The sequence below is a fragment of the Diabrotica virgifera genome, chromosome 1, assembly GCF_917563875.1.
Source record: "Diabrotica virgifera virgifera chromosome 1, PGI_DIABVI_V3a".
Taxonomy (NCBI): domain Eukaryota; kingdom Metazoa; phylum Arthropoda; class Insecta; order Coleoptera; family Chrysomelidae; genus Diabrotica; species Diabrotica virgifera.
The window spans coordinates 54,929,890-54,946,684 of NC_065443.1; the positions used below are offsets into that span (position 1 = coordinate 54,929,890).

At 33.1% G+C, this 16,795-nt stretch overlaps 1 protein-coding gene across 1 annotated transcript in view; it reads left to right on the top strand.

Moving 5' to 3' along the window:
- Positions 1 to 16,795, top strand: part of LOC114328599 (ATP-binding cassette sub-family G member 1) — a gene marked incomplete in the record, with an annotated part of 266,280 nt that overhangs the window by 178,925 nt on the left and 70,560 nt on the right. The window contains 1 exon segment of the mRNA XM_050657211.1: positions 13,220 to 13,365. Within this exon segment, the coding sequence (XP_050513168.1) occupies positions 13,220 to 13,365 (146 nt within the window).

A 16,795-nucleotide genomic window follows, 5' to 3' on the forward strand; every position in this document is an offset into this window, starting at 1 on the left:
ATACATTAACAAGTATTTTAAAATCAATCTCCTTTTAACTGACTAATAAAAAGTTATCTTTTTCCGTCTACGAATATTTAACATTCCGTATATGAATTTCGCACCAAATAACATTCCGTATATGCGTTTGGCAACTCGCCGCGTATTGGTTGAAATATGACCACGTGCCGCGAGGAACCAATAGAAAACTCCTAGGTGCCAAATGCATATACGGAATGTTTAGAAAATAAAACACCGTTGTCTATTCTTCTTCGTTTTCAATATGAATTTGTCTTATATCACCGTATTTGCTTTTTATATCAACTACGGAGTAATCCTTCACACTGCTGTAGAATAAAATACTGCTCAACATAAAATACATTTTATGTTTTCAAGAAAATTATGAAAGCATGCACAATATTAAAAAAATGGTGGATGTTCTTACAAAATCCTTTATAAACTGAATTACAGAAAAACTTGTGTAGTTATTGGTAACTAAAAAATAGTAAAATATTGTTGAAATCAGTAAAAGTAGAACAAATGGATGAATTTGCTGCCAAACTAATAGCGAAAAAATAGACTGGACTGCTTTTAACTATAGAAACGTAAACACTGACATGCCGTACGTGATACCGCAAGAAAAGACTAACGCTCGGCTTCATAATCAGTTAAAGTGGACTTTAAATTTTAAGTTGGTACCTTTATCAATGCAATTCATATGGGTAAATGTCAACGTTAAAGTGAACTTGAGTTAATGTTCACTTTAAGTTGATTATGAAACCGGGCTTAAGCCGTACTAAAACTGCAGCCGTTGAGAGCAGGTACAGTTACACACCACTTCAAGCGAGACAGATGTTGTTCTAGAAATCTTTTATAAAAAATTAGTCAGTGGTTAAGGGTTAATCTTCTTCTTCTCAAAGTGCCGTGCTATATCGAAAGTTGTCAATCATTAAAACATTTTGGAATTAGTACATTCTTTCACGGTTTTTGCTGTAATTTTTTAAGAACCGCTTGGATTGACATGGAATTTGGCATACGCATAGCTAACATGTCAAAGAAAAAACGTGATATTGTGCCGATGTGTGCTTTTGCCCTGGGGGTGACTTTCACCCCTCTTGGGGGTGAAAAAAATATGTCCAAAAAAGACCGGAAATGGATAAACTGACTAATTTTAAGTAACTTTTGTTCTACAGAGCTTTTTCGCCACGTTAACACTTTACGAGTTATTTGCGAGTGAATATGTTCTTGTTTTAATAAAATAACCACGTTTTTAGACGGTTTTTCGCAAATAACTCAAAAAGTAAGTATTACGAAAAAAATATTCTTAGCAAAAATATAGCCTGTAAAAAAGTAAAAAAAAATGGTGTACGCTTGAGGCCTCTGGACCTCGCAGAACCAGAGTTATAGCCAATGAAAAATAGGGTCATATACGCCAAATTTCAAATGAAATATTTTAACGTGAAATATCCAAAAAATTAAGCACTTTTTGGGGAAAACCCATTATAACTTCTTTAAAGTGTTTAACAAAGGCTTTATTTCTGTTTTTATAACAAGTTCCTAACATCAAATGTAAGCAAGTTACACTCAAAATAAAGTTGGTTCCTTTTGTTTTGGCAAAAAAAAATCAGGAAGATCATCCCCTAATTAGCAACTTAAATGAAATTAATCGTTACCGCTTCACAAATTATTTTACTTATGTTTTGTTTATATAATCTGTAAGTTTCATCGATTCAAAGTGCTTATTTTTGAAAAAATTTGATTTTAAAGTAAAATTTTTAAAATTTTTAATTTTGAAAAAATGTTTTTTTTTAAATAACTTAAAAATTGTTAGAGATACCAAAAATCTCAAAAAACAAAAAAAACTCAGCTTTGCTTTTCTGAATATCTTGTATTTTTTTGTTTTTCTGTAAGACAAAATTTAATTAAGATTTGGTGTTTCTAAATTTGCATACACTCGTGATCAATGACTCGTTCAAGATCTTTTAACTACAGCCCTTTAAAAAATAAGGACTTTGAACCGATGAAGCTTACAGATAATATAAACAATACACACGCGAGTAAAGAAACTTGTGAAGTGGTAACGATTAAGTTCATTTGAGATCCTAAATAGGAGGTGATTTTCCCGATTTTTTTTTATAAAAAAAAGGACTAACTGTATTTTGAGCATAACTTGTTTACTTTTGATGCTAGAAATTTTTTTTATAAATCAAAAATGAAGCTTTTTTAAACAGTTTAAATAAGTTATAATACGTTTTCCCCAAAAAGTGCTTTATTTTTTGGTTATTTCACGTTAAAATATTCCATTTGGAATATGACGAATATATACCTATTTTTCATTAGCTGTAACTCTGCTTCTCCTAGGTATAGAGACCTAATTTATACACCGTTTTTTTCAATTTTTTACAGGCTATATTTTTGCTAAGAATGTTTTTTTCGACAAAATACTTACATTTGGAGTTATTTACGAAAATTTTTTTTCAAAATTGCAATATACAGGGTGTTGGTGCAAGGTCACAATTACTTTATATTTTTTTGTTAATCCGGACCTGGATTTTCCTGTCATTAGTAATTGGGTGGTTCCAATGTGGTAAATAAGTACTGATTATTTTTAAAATGAGTATTTATTCATTAACTTTAATAATTTATAACTAAAAGTTAATAATACCTGCTTTTTAATGTCAGAGTTCTTAAAAAATTCAATATACATAATTTCAAAATTAAAGTCATAAAATTGTCTGGCCGAAAAATTTAATCGAACCATTAAGCTTACTTTTTTGTGCTCTTTTCCAATATGCAAACAGATTTTCAAAATTTTAATATACAGGGTGTCGTTTTAAGGTCACAATTACTTTATAATTTTTTGTTAATCCGGACCTGAATTTTTCTTATGGTTAGTATGTCGGTCGTTTAGGTTTTGAATGAGACATATGTGTACCAAATATCAAAAAAATATACAGGGTGGTTCTAAAGTTATGGTTTAGGAAAGAAATGGGCAAAACCGATAAAACACCCTGTAACTCGCTTATAAAAGTCGACAGGGCAAAAAATGTAGTATATCTAGAACCACCTCGGTGACCTCTATTCACCGTTAAAGTATTTCCGTTTCCCAATGAACACCCTGTATAAATAATCCTGGAGAAAGTAGTAAATGGACCAAAATTACTATTACCACACGCGGATGACATTGACATTGTGGAAAACACAGTCACCAATGTGAAGGAGACTTTCAATAAATTGGAGGTAGAGGCAAACAAATTGGTTTAAGGGCAAGTGAATAGAAAACCAAATACATTTGCATCAACAGACAAAAGGGACGGGATAGAATAGGGCAAAATGTTTAGCATATATGTATAGATAGACCCATATATCGATAGAACTTTATAACTTTGAAAGAATGGAGAGTTTTAAATATCTGGGAGTAACAATCACTGCAGATAACGATATCACTGAAGAGATTAAAAGGATTAGAGGGAGCATTCAAACAGCAAACATATGTATGTACGTGGCAGTCCTATAAGTACTTAGCCTACAAAAGAAAAAGGAAAATTTTGGAAAAGTGGCAATTTACTTCTCTACATAGTCTCCTTTTAGCTTGATACACTTGACCCAGTGATGCTCCAACTTCTTTAACCCGTCTGAAAAATACCTTTTCTCGAGGTCTGCAAAATAGGTTTCTGTGGCGGCGATGACCTCCTCATTCGACTTAAATTTCTGCCCAGCGAGTGTATTTTTCAAGCTTGGAAACAAGTAGTAGTCGCACGGGGCCAAATCTGGAGAATACGGTGGATGGGGCGACAGTTTGTAGCCCAATTCGACCAGTTTGGCCATGGCGACGGCGGAGGTGTGAGCCGGTGCGTTGTCATGGTGGAAGAGCACTTTTGTGATCGTTTTGCCCTTCTCCCAGTAGTCGATGTAGATCACACCTTGTGAATCCCAGAAAATTCTGGCCATCACCTTTCCGGCCGATTGGACACTGGACAGCTTTCGCCTTCTACGGAGCACGTTCGCCGGGTGCTGTCCACTCTTTTGACTGTTCCTTGATTTCTGGTGTATAGCAGTGAATCCATGTTTCGTAGACGGTTATGAAACCACGTAAAAACTCATTTGGATCACACTTAAATAGCATTAAACACTGCTCTGAAGTGGTCTCACGATTGCGCTTATTGTCTGAACTGAGCAAACGCGGCACCCATTGCGCCGACAGCTTTCTTATGCCCAAAATTTCATGCAGGATATGATCTAAGTGGTCTTTTGATATGTTTACTGTGACAACTATCTCGCGCATCTCCAGTCGGTGGTCTGTCAATACAAGATCGTGGAAGTTTGTCACCTTATTCTCCGTGGTATCCATTTTCGGGACACCTATGTGTAGCTCATCAAAAACCGACGTTCGCAGTGCCGGTTTATCCACTGGGCGCTTGGGGCGGGCGCCCAGGGGCCCGGGCCCCGGTGGGGCCCGTTTCGTTTAATTATAAAAAAATAAAGTAGCTAAATAATTTACATATTCTCCGAAAAAATCTCATACGCAGATACGCCAATACCCTGCAAACGCCTTTGTTCTGTTGTTACATCTCTTCACGCCTATACACAGTGCCGTAGCCTAGCCCCACAGGGGCCCCGTGTCAATGTTTGTGGCGGGGCCCTTTTCCAAAAACTACAGAAAGTTGTCAGATTTCGCCATGTCATTGATTAAAAACTACCCAGATAGTGGGTAAAAACTGTGTAGGTTATTAATCAATGACCATGTCTCGAATTGTATCCAAAATAATCGCACAAACGGAGTTTTTTTAGTTTCTAATAATTTCTTTTTGAATTGTGGGGCTTAAATAAAAATTTATCTCACTTTTCGGCTTTAAAATAAGTTCTTTTAAAATAGGAACAAAATAAGTCCTTTTAAAATAGTTAAACGAAAGACAAAAATAGATATACATAAATCTAATTTATAAAGAATAGATTATTCTTGAAAATGCCAATAGGGCTTTTCATCGACTGTCATTTGTTTCGAGCTTCTGTCATGTGTCACATAATATTAATATATCTACGCCATACGTCTTTGGTTTGTATCATTGTATATACCAATAACGTATGACGTAGATATATTAATATTATGTGACATATGACAGAAGCTCGAAACAAATGACTGTGAATGAAAAGCCCTATACCGAAACAATAGGTATTGGCTCCGTGCGTCTTCCCTCTACTTACAGTCACGTGACACGCTGTCAGATTTTGTCAGGACGTTTTAACATTGAGTCTTATGGGATTATTTTGTTAAACTTGAATATTTTATTTTATAGTGATAATAACCGAATACAATTGTTAGAATTCATTAGTTATTAATTTATAATGTAATTTATAGTGCAACAAAAATATTCTCTTTTTCGTTAATAAAGATTTATTGACATAAACTGCGATAGTGAGGTTATGTATATAAAATCAAACTGATAATCAATATTGTAAATAGAAGAATTTATATCAGATTAAGTGCGTTTTTATTTTCTGTTTATATTAATACATAATATCACTAGCGGGACACGGCATTTTTTTAATGTCTCATTTAAACATACACAAAGCGTCCTGATAAAATTTCAAAAAACCGCCACCATGAGCAGGTCGGTCGATTTTGCTTTGACACTTTGTTAACGCTCAGAGCGGATACACTCTTTCAAACATTCAAAAGTTAAATTACAAAAATTGCAATTTGGCATTATACAATGGCCTCTAAGGCTAGCACTCCACTTGCGATTTGTAGTCGCAGCGACAAAAAAATCGCTGTCGCAGAAAATCCAGAGTCTAGAAAATTAGTCGCTGTTTTCAGAATCGCGAATTGAATGCTACAAGAATGTAACATCAACTTTTAGATGTTTTTTTAATCTAGAGATAAAGAAGAAGTCAAGACGTCAATTAATACTTTATGCTAGAAACATAAAAACGATGTTGATGAAACCAAAGAGAACTTGCAGAATGAAATTACCCATTTTGTAACGTTATGCCAAAATTTGAATAAACATATATAAAAGCAACTTTTCCCAATATTTTAACTTTACTGTAAATTTATTTGACGATACCAACTTCTAATGCCTCAGGAGAGCTGTTTTTTTCGGCTTTAAAAAGAATAAAAATATATTTAAGATCAAATTTAGATTAAGAAAACCTAGACGCATTATCAATATTGTATATAGAGAATGAAGAACTAGAGAAACTGAATTGTGATAATATTATATGGAAGTTTGCGCATGCCAAGTCAAGAAAAAAAGTGATCTAATTTTTGTCTTTATGTATTTTTTAGAATATGTTTTTTTGCTTGTCATGTGTTGTTTTGTGGAACTTTCTGTTTTTTATTTATGTTTTTAAATGTATTTTTTGGATTATTTTTTACGTTTGCTATTCTTCTTGCTTGTTAAAAAAATATTTTATGGATTTTACAATAACCCTTTATAGTTAATGCAGGTGTTTTCTTGTTAAAAAACTGACAACGAATAGCAATGAAGGGGGCCCCTAACCTCCAGCGCCCAGGGCTTGAAGTTAGGTTAAACCGGCACTGGACGTTCGTCCACGTTGAAACACATTAAACCAATTTTTGATAGTTGCCATCGAAGGAGGAGAGTCACTGTACACAGCATTCAAGCGCTCTTAGATTTCGCTGCATGATTTCCCTTCCAAAAACAAGAATCGAATTACCGACGGATATTGCGCTTTTTCCATTTTATTAAAATCCGCGGACACGCTGACTTTCACGCGCAATCGCAATACTATAATTTCGATTTGGCTGAAATTTTGACATTAGCTGTCTACGAGAACGCATTAAATGACAGTACACTTCATTTGCGATAGTGGCGCCATCGGGCGGAGAGGCTAAGTACTTATCGGACTTTCCTAGTATAGCCTCTACAATACTATTAAATCTAAGAGCCTAAGACGAGCATCAAAGATCTGAATATATAAAACAGTGATTAGACTGGTGCTCATTTATGGGTGTGAGACGTGGACTCTGACCAAAGCAATTGAAACAAAACTCAGATGTTTTAAGAGAAAAATCCTCAGAAGAATTTTTGGACCTTACCAAGACCCTAATAGCAACCCATACCGAATGAGAATAAATGCTGACGTCAACCAGATGTATAGGGCGAGCCACATAGCCCAAGAAATTAAATCTCAGCGTCTAAGATGGGTTGGTCATGTCCATAGATTCACTAATAACCGCTTTCCAAGTTGATCTAGGAGGAAGCCCCCACAAGGAGAAGGCAGTTAGGACGCTCCCGAATGCGATGGAGAGAAAATATTTGGTCAGATTTAAGAATAATGGGGCTACCCACTGACCCAACTATCATGGACGACCGTTCGAGATGAAAGCGAGTTGTGCAGTCAGCCAAGACCCACCCAGGATTGTAGTGCTACCAGAAGAAGAAGAAGAAGAAGAAGAAGAAGAAGAAGAAGAAGAAGGTAAAGTGAATAGGTATATACAGAGTGATTGTTGTAGGGTAAAGCTCAATAGCTCCGCTATAGTAATAGATAGCAATAAAAGTTAAGAACAAAAATTTTAGCCACCTTTGAGCTTAACATTAAAAAATTAGTTAGAATGTTACAGGGTGTTCGATAACACAGTGTCAGACCAAATTTATGTTTTTTTAAATGGAAAACCCTATATTTTATTTTAAATTCGAAATCCTGTTAACTTCTCCATCACAAAAATATAAAGGTTTGTTATGTTATACACGGTATTTGCAAAGTTATAACCAATTTTATATGAAAATCGTAACAAGTTCAACTCCCTGTATAAATAAAAATAAGCAAAACAACAATGGTTTATTAATGCCATATTTTTTAACGTATTGTCAATATTTTCAAGAATGGTCGATAGGTATTGCTAATTTTCTTTATATCAAATACAGGGTGAGTCAAAACGCAAGTACATTATTTTCTCAGTAATTTTAAATGGAACACCCTGTATTTTATATCACTATTGAAAAGTACCATTACCGTACTTTAATTTTTAGATAACATTCCCTATGTCTAAATTTATTAGTTTTCGAGATATTTTCATTTTTCAATGGACCAGTAGCGTGGCCACCCAAATCACCAGAATTTAATAAACTGGACTGATTTTTTTGGGGTTACGTTAATAATGAAGTTTATAAAATACCTCCAACAACAAGGGATGAGATGAAAAATAGAATACAAAGTGTATTTCGATGTGTTAATTTACAAATGCTCCGTAGAGTAAGTAGCTCATTCAATGATCGTTTTTAGGCGTACATAAATGTGTTAGGAGATAATTTTGAACACCTTATGTAATTAAATAGGTATTAAAAATATTTTATTAAAAGTAGCTTCTAATTTTTTCAAACATGTTTTTTTGCAAAATGTATTACTGATTATAAATACAAAATATTGTATTTTGTGTTTGTGTGTTTTTTTGTAAAATTAATTACTAATTTTCTTTGTTTATTGGTTGCATTTACATAAAAAGATAGTTTTTAATTGTTTCAAAAATGTTGCATATAGTGGTTGTGTTTTTGTTTGTAAAATGTATTACTAATAAATTATTTTTATTTCTTTATTTGCTACAGTGTTACGTTGATTACCGGATTGATAATCGGTAATCTTCAATTGTCAATAATTCAGTCATGGCTTACTTAAAATTTAGATAAAAAAACACCTAAAATAATTTGCTGTGAAAAATGAAAAATCTCGAAAACTAATAAATTTGGGCATAGGGAATGTTCTATAAAAATTAAAGTACGTTAATGTTACTTTTAAATAGTGATATAAAATACAGGGTGTTTCATTTAACATTACTGAGAAAATAATGTACTTGCGTTTTGACTCACCCTGTATTTGATATAAAGAAAATTAGCAATATCAATAATTCTTAAAAATTTCGATAATAAATAAAAAATATGGCATTAATAAACCATTGCTGTTGTGCTTATTTTTATTTATACAGGGAGTTGAACTGGTTACGATTTTCATACAAAATTGGTTATAACTTTGTAAATACCCTGTATAACATTACAAACCTTTATATTTTTGTGATGGAGAAGCTAATAGGATTTCGAATATAAAATAAAATATAGGGTGTTCCATTTAAAAAAACATAAGGTAGGTCTGCCACTGTGTTATCGAACACCCTGTAACATTATAACTAATTTTGTAATGTGAAGCTCAAAAGTGGCTAAAATTTTTGTTATTAACTTTTATTGCTATATATTACTATAGCGGAGCTATTGAGCTTTACCCTACTAATCAATCACCCTGTAGAATGCCTATGAAGAAAGAAGATTAGTATGTAATCCTTGGGTTAAAGTAAAGGATTACATAATGATAAGTATTTACTTTACACCACCGAAAACAAAGTCTCTACTCTATAACTTTTATGAAGGAAGTGTTTTTGCAAGATTTAAGGATTAATAACCTGATTTTTTCATTGCATCTTTGTTGATTCTTAACTCTTTTGTACTAAATTAAATTTACTTCGACACCGACTGTCTATATTTTTCTTCAGGTTTTATATTTTTATTTTCCCTGAACGAGTAAAAAGTGGTGGGGAAGAGAAGTGGGGTTAAAAAATATTGGAAAAGATGCAAATACTGAATAAAAGGCTTCTGCACAAAAGTAATTCATATAATTGGTAGGTAATAACAAAATTGTTTTGTTTATAATTTCTGATAATAATTCCCAGTAATGATAAAAACAAATATCTTCAACAAATAGAGTACTTGTTGGTATGACTCATTTACAACATGCAATATCATATGACTAATGTTAAAACAATGAGACTATTAAAAACCATAAATGCAATGAGTAATAACGATCGATGGGTTTATTATAATATGTACTTTATTTTTCCTTAATTAAAACAATAGTTATTTTCACTTTACTTTCATACGAAATAAGTACCTAATTATGTACATAAGGCACATATTAATTTTACCTAACAATATTGTAGTTGATGACTATTCTGTACCTATTCATTGGCGTAGCTGAAGATTGGGGGGCTCCTCCGCGACAATGTTTGTGGGCCCCCGTATTACAAACATAACGACACCAAATAACAGTATAATTACTAGAATATGTCTAAAGGACAATATTTGGCCTTTCTTTAATAAGTCTTCATCTGTTAAAAGACATGAAAACCTATTATACATATCTCTTAATCCGAAAAACCTGTTAGAAAGTTGTTGCAATATTTAAATTTACATTGAAATCATTAACTTCAAAACTTTTTTTGCTATAAGTTATTTTTTCGTCGCAGCTGAGCTCATCGTGAAATTTTTTTTTATAAGCTTTATCCGTTTATGTTTAAATTCTGGTATAATACCCCAGCTATTCTGCTATTCCTGCTGCTTTTACTAAAGTTTCGGAAAACGAATTTCTCATTTCTTTAAGATTATCACGAGTTTTTTCAAAAAGTTGAAGGGCGACCGTTAACTCTGCCTTTTCAGATTGCAAAAATTTTGATGCTAAATTAATAAAGTTGAGTACATATTTTAGATTGAATAGTACAGATTATGAGATGCACAATGAACATAGAAAGCTGTTTTCTTAATGTCAGTTATGCGGCTTTGTACGCCTGAATATACATCACTGACCACTCATAACGCTGGTCCCAGCATACCCCTTTGCTCTTCAGTTGTGTACGGAAAGGTTTTTTTTTATTTTATTTACAAGAACAATTTTATTTATAAGACCGCCTGCACCTGCAAAATGCGAATAAATCCCTAAAAACTTTCAACAACTTCTGCTTTGGAAGATCAATTATTTTCATCGCAAGTTAGTTTTACATAACGGAAAACAAAACTAAGCTGATCGTGTTTTGAAGTATCTTGAGTGGTATCAAGAATTATTGAATAAAAATAACTTTTTTTTAATTAAATTGATCACTTTGTTTTCAGTTTCTTGAGCCAGCAAATTTATAACTTCGTTTTTTATTTGGGACTCAAGTAATTTGTTTTTAAGTTATTGTTTTTATCGATTAATTTAGCTGAAACAGGATCAGATTGAGATAGTAAAAAAACCACCGACAAAAAAATACCTTTTTGGGACTCACTTTCATCTAAACTACCAACTTGTCCACGAATCACTAAATTTCACCCGGAAGGGTAAGAGTTACGTCACGCTTCATTACTTCCTTCCAAATTCCCTATTTTGATGCTTATTAGGAAAATATGTTTTGGTCCCTAATTTAAACAAAGTAGAAGTATGAAGCTTAAAGGCTTTAAGGGGGCCCTACGCGCCTTGCGGGCCTGTCAGCTACGCCACTGTACCTATTGTTGATAAATATCTAGGCATTGTATTGGACACAACGGTTATTCGTTATTATCGGCTAAACATATCTACTACTTACAAACAAGATGAGAAAAGGGAGTACATGCGCTTATAGTTATATCTAATAAAACAAAGGGATCCGATGTAAATATATCTCTCTCTTTGTTATTTTATAAGGCTTAGCGTACAAATATAGTGAAGCCTCGCATCTCGCCAGGCATCTCACCGTGAATCTCGACACGCATTAGGCATCTCGCCACGACTCATTCTATATGTCTCCAAAACATTCAACCACTAACTTTTTTTATAGATGCATATAACATGATAAAACATTTTGGAGAACCTAGAGGAAAATAAATATTTTTGAGATGTTTTGCGTTGAGTACTAAATAATTAAATCTTTAGCGAAATCCTAAACCTTAATCCGAAACTAAAAGCAAAAAATCAGTTTTATGTCAAAATAGGTAAATACAGAAAGACTTACTTGGTAAGTAGTGTAAAGACGAAATTCACCCTATTCGCGGTGTGCAAGTACTTGGAAGGGAAACGCGAAACGAACGTGCGCGAGTCGCGGAGAAATATTGCAACTATCTTAAATAATTCATATTGTCAATTGAAATTGTCAAATTGACGTATATTTCATACCTTCTGTCATTGAAGCAGAACAATTATATATTGCTCCATAATATTGATATGATATGCAATTATTATATAAAGGTAAATTTAATTAATTGTATTTTGAGTACAGTACTGCATTTTAATAACTAATTTTATTTACTACATACAATTGTTCACGTTTTCATAACATAACCTGAATCTTATTTTTTCTTCTTACTATTTTTTTTGGAATATGGCCTTGACAATTATCCAGTAACCAGGACTAATATAATTGGCCAATATAATTAAAAGTGCGAATAAAAGTACAGAGCGAAGAAATAGGGGTTGCTTTGCCGAACTTGCACGGTCCCAATAGGAATAATGGAAAATAGAATTTGACAAGATGTTTATATGTCATATAAGGGCCTGTTAACGTGTTACACAATTTGAAGAACATGTCCTCGGTTGCTCAGTACGGAAGAGATATGGGAGTGGTTCTTAACGGAATGTTATTAATATTCTCTTATTAGCTTAAAAATAAAAAAAAAAAAAAATAGAAAAATCAAATAAGAATATCAAATAAAAAGAAATAAAATGTTGGGCGCCACTGGTTTCCTTATGGGAACCAAACATATACAAAAATAGAAACTTAAAAGAAAAGAAAGCTCAAATAAAAAATTAACAAAAACATAGTCAATACAAAATATATAAAATACTTTTAAATGAATGCAAATATGGCGTGACTTACCTTATCTATGTCTTTACCAAATTAAATCTTTGTTGTACTTACGAAACAAGAGAAAGGGAAAAGACAATAAGAAAATAGTATTTTGCAATGAATCAAACAATATTTTATTGAAACAAAATAAAATAAAATTAAAAAGAAACTGTGATCTCTATCGGTTTTACAAAAATAAGAGATCATGTTTACCAAAAAGAATTAAAAGTTTACAAAAAAAAAATTGTGGGATACCCGTTTTCTCTGACGCGCAGTATATATTCAAGGTAAAAGTAGATATCGGCAGGGCTCGCAACAAGGATGAAAAAAAAAAACAAAATATGCATAAGATGGAATGCTAGCATAGACACGTGTTTCTGACTTATTAGTCGTCATCAGTATGGTAGAGCCAAATTAGAATAGGTGTATGTTAACTTGGGAAAGCTTACTACAGGAGCAATGCAACCAATTTGTGGCTGTAATGTTAGAAGACCCTCAGGATTCGAGAGCAACAACCAACACATCCACGGAGGAAGCTACAGCTACCTCCGTGGATGTGTTGGTTGTTGCTCTTGAATTCTGAGAGTCTCCTGAATTATCAAATAATTTGTTGGCACGTATACTTAATTATGTAGATAATCAATTTCTTTCTTTTAGATTGCAGGGATTCTGAAAATGCTGGGTTTAGAAGAATGCCAACATACACTAACAGCACAATTATCTGGTGGACAAAGGAAACGGTTGGCCGTGGCACTGGAGCTACTTAGTAATCCACCGATATTGTTTCTCGACGAACCAACAACGTAAGTGTTGCATTTATGATTAAATTATTGTCTGTTCGGAATATATTAATAATTGCATGACAATCACGGGACACTGCGATAAAAATAGAGAGAATTTAATTAGTATATGTAAATGAATTAAGTAGAGATTGTTGTATTAGAAGTAAGAAGAATTACAGAAAAATAAATGCAGGGCATTTTTAAATTTCTTAAAATGTTTCATAATAATAAGGAACTTGCACATTTTTTTTTATTACAAAATAATGTTCAGTTCTGTTTAAAAATGAGATTTTCAAAATTTCACGCTTCAAAAACTCATAATAACTTAGAAGTACAAATTTAAAATCTTCTGTGACTTAAAATAGTTTAAATGACCCCTGACGTCACATAGTTGTACTATATAGTTATGTTTATGGTTATATTTAGGTATATATATTCTTCGTCTTCTTCTTTAGTTTATTGGTCTCCACCTACTTGGGTATTTGACCAGCTCATCGTCGCGGAATAAGTAAAAAATATTTATATCCTAATGACATTTATCGTATGCCATTCTAATAATATATAACAGTTTGTTGAGATTGGAGTTTGATCCAGTTTTTGAAGGAAATGAAAAAAGGTTTACTATGGAAAATAAAAGAAAACACTATAAGTGTTGTTTAGTGCCATTTTGTAAAAGTATAAGTTTTCTATCTATTTAAAACAGTTCAAACGATCAAAAACACTTGTGAGGTCCCATAACTGTATTTTCTACTGGCGTTTATAAGGTCTAATTTAAAATTATATACAATTTTGTTTTGCTTTGTTGGTGCAGAATCTAAACATATAACCATATGACGTCACGACGCGTTTTGGGCTAGCTGCTTTAATTTAAATTTATAATCTTCTTTAGGACCAAACGGAACACAAAAACAACCCTTTTATCTTTGATACATGTTTTAAATTATGTTCTGTTGTGATTTATAACATTTTATTCGAATTTAAAATTTTATCTTCTTCTTCTTTACGTGCCATCCCCCCGATGAAGGTTGGCAATCATCATTGCTATTCTCACTTTTGACACTACAGCCCGAAAGAGTTCAGTTCAGCTGCATACAAACCATTCTCTGAGATTTCTCAGCCAGGACATTTTTCTCCTACCTATGCTGCGCCTTCCTTAAATCTTTCCCTGCATAATTAATTTTATGAGTTCATATCTGTCACCACGTGTTATATGACCCAAGTCTTGAAGTTTTCTTATTTTGATGGAATCCAGTATCTCCCTGCAGTTCTGTATTCTCCTTAGTACTTCCTCATTGGTTATTCTGTCCAGGAGATTCTCAGCATTCTTCGATACGTCCACATTTCAAATGCTTCCAATCTATTGAGGCATTGTTTATTAGGAGTTCATGTCTCCACACCATACAAAAGAACAGAAAATACAGAACATTTTAGTACTCGCTTTCTAAGATTTAGGCTGAGGTCTCTACTACATAATATTTGTTTCATATTAGTGAATGCACTTCTAGCCTTTTCTATTCTAATTCGTATTTCTTTGGTATAATCGTTTGTTTCACTAATGTTTGTCCCTAAATAATTATAATTCTGAACTCATTCTATCGTCTTATTATTTACGTGTATATTGATGTTTCTAATATTTTTCTTTGATATAACCATGGATTTTGTTTTCTCTATGTTTAGTGACAGACCAAATTCTTCACTCATTGCAACGACCTTATCTAAAATTCTTTGTAGATCTGTAATAGTTTCTGCTATTAGTATTGTGTCATCGGCGTATCTAATTTCACATATGGGTAGGCCATTTACTTTTATGCCCGCTACTTCATCTTCTAATGCTTTTTTAACATTTCTTCTGAGTATGCATTAAACAGTGATGGCGACCAGACACAGCCCTGTCTAACGCCTCTTTTGATTTTTATTTTATAGGTGTTTAAATTATTTATTCTCATGACAGCTTCTTGTTCATAATACAGATTATTTATTATTCTTATATCCCGTGTGTCGATGTTCTTTGTTCTCAGTAGTTTTATTAACGGATTATGTTTCACCGTATCGAATGCCTTGTTATAATCTAGGAAGCAGACATAGATGTCCTGATTTACATCTAAACATCTCTGTATTAGCACATTTACTGCAAATAATGCTTCTCTGGTTCCTTGAGCATTTCTAAATCCGAACTGAGTTTGCCCAATGTCTTGTTCTAACTTTTTGTATATACAACGATGAATAATCTTTAGAAATACTTAAATTTTATACAAGTTCCCTGTTATACACTCATGGACAAAAATATGGAGTATTTATGTTATGATACCACAACTTGAACTAGTTACGAAATTTCTTTTCTTCTTCTTTATGTGCCTCATCCTTTAAGGACATTGGCGATCATCATGGCCCATTTTATTGCGTCTGCAGCGATTCTGAAGAGTTCTATTGTTGTTCTTCCTCTCGATTGCTTTAAATTTTTCAACCTGGATGGGGTTCCAAACAAATAATCCCCGGACAAATAATCCCGGACAAATAATCCCGGACAAAAAATCCCCACAAATTATCCCTGGACAAAAAATCCCCGGACAAAAAATTCCCGGACAAATAATCTCCGGACAAAAAATCCCCACAAAAAATCCCGGACAAAAAATTCTCACAAATTTTTTTGGACAAAATATCCATACAAAAAATCCCGGACAAAAAATCCCCAAGAAATTTTTGCTGTCGAATAGTTCTCTAAAAGTTTTCCTGAAATTTTAACAAATTTCGAATTCCAATTCCATGCTGAAAACTTCAAATTTTAAGTTTTTGTGAGTTTTTTCAAAAATCGTGGAGGATGTGGGGATTGAGCTAAGGCCCCGTTTTCACGACAGGCGCTTAATGCGAGTTTTGATAAGGCGCGATTACAACTACGTAGATTTTACTGAAGACCGTTCACATGCTCACATGCGTTTTAGGTCATTAAGACGCGCGTTGGCACGTGAACGGTCTCAAGAGTAAAATGTATGTAGTTGTAATCGCGCGTTATCAAAACTTGCGTTAAGCGCCTGTCATGAAAACGGGGCCTTAGCTCATTCCCCATATCTTCCACGATTTTTGAAAAAAACTCTCACTTTTTTGTCATGTATAATTTAAACTTTTCAGCATGGAATTGGAATTCGAAATTTGTTAAAATGTCAGGAAAACTTTTAGAGAACTATTCGACAGCAAATATTTCTTGGGGATTTATTGTCTGGGAATTTTGGTGGGGATATTTTGTCCAAAAAAATTTGTAGGGATTATTTGTCCGGGATTTTTGTGGGGATTTTTTTCCGGGGATTATTTGTCCGGGGATTTTTTGTCCAGGGATAATTTGTGGGGAATTTTTGTTAGGGATTATTTGTCCGGGAATTAAATTGTCCTAGCTTCTTCATTTCTTAGTATATGACCTATGTAAGTAGCTCATTTTTCTTTCCTTAATAGTGTTGAG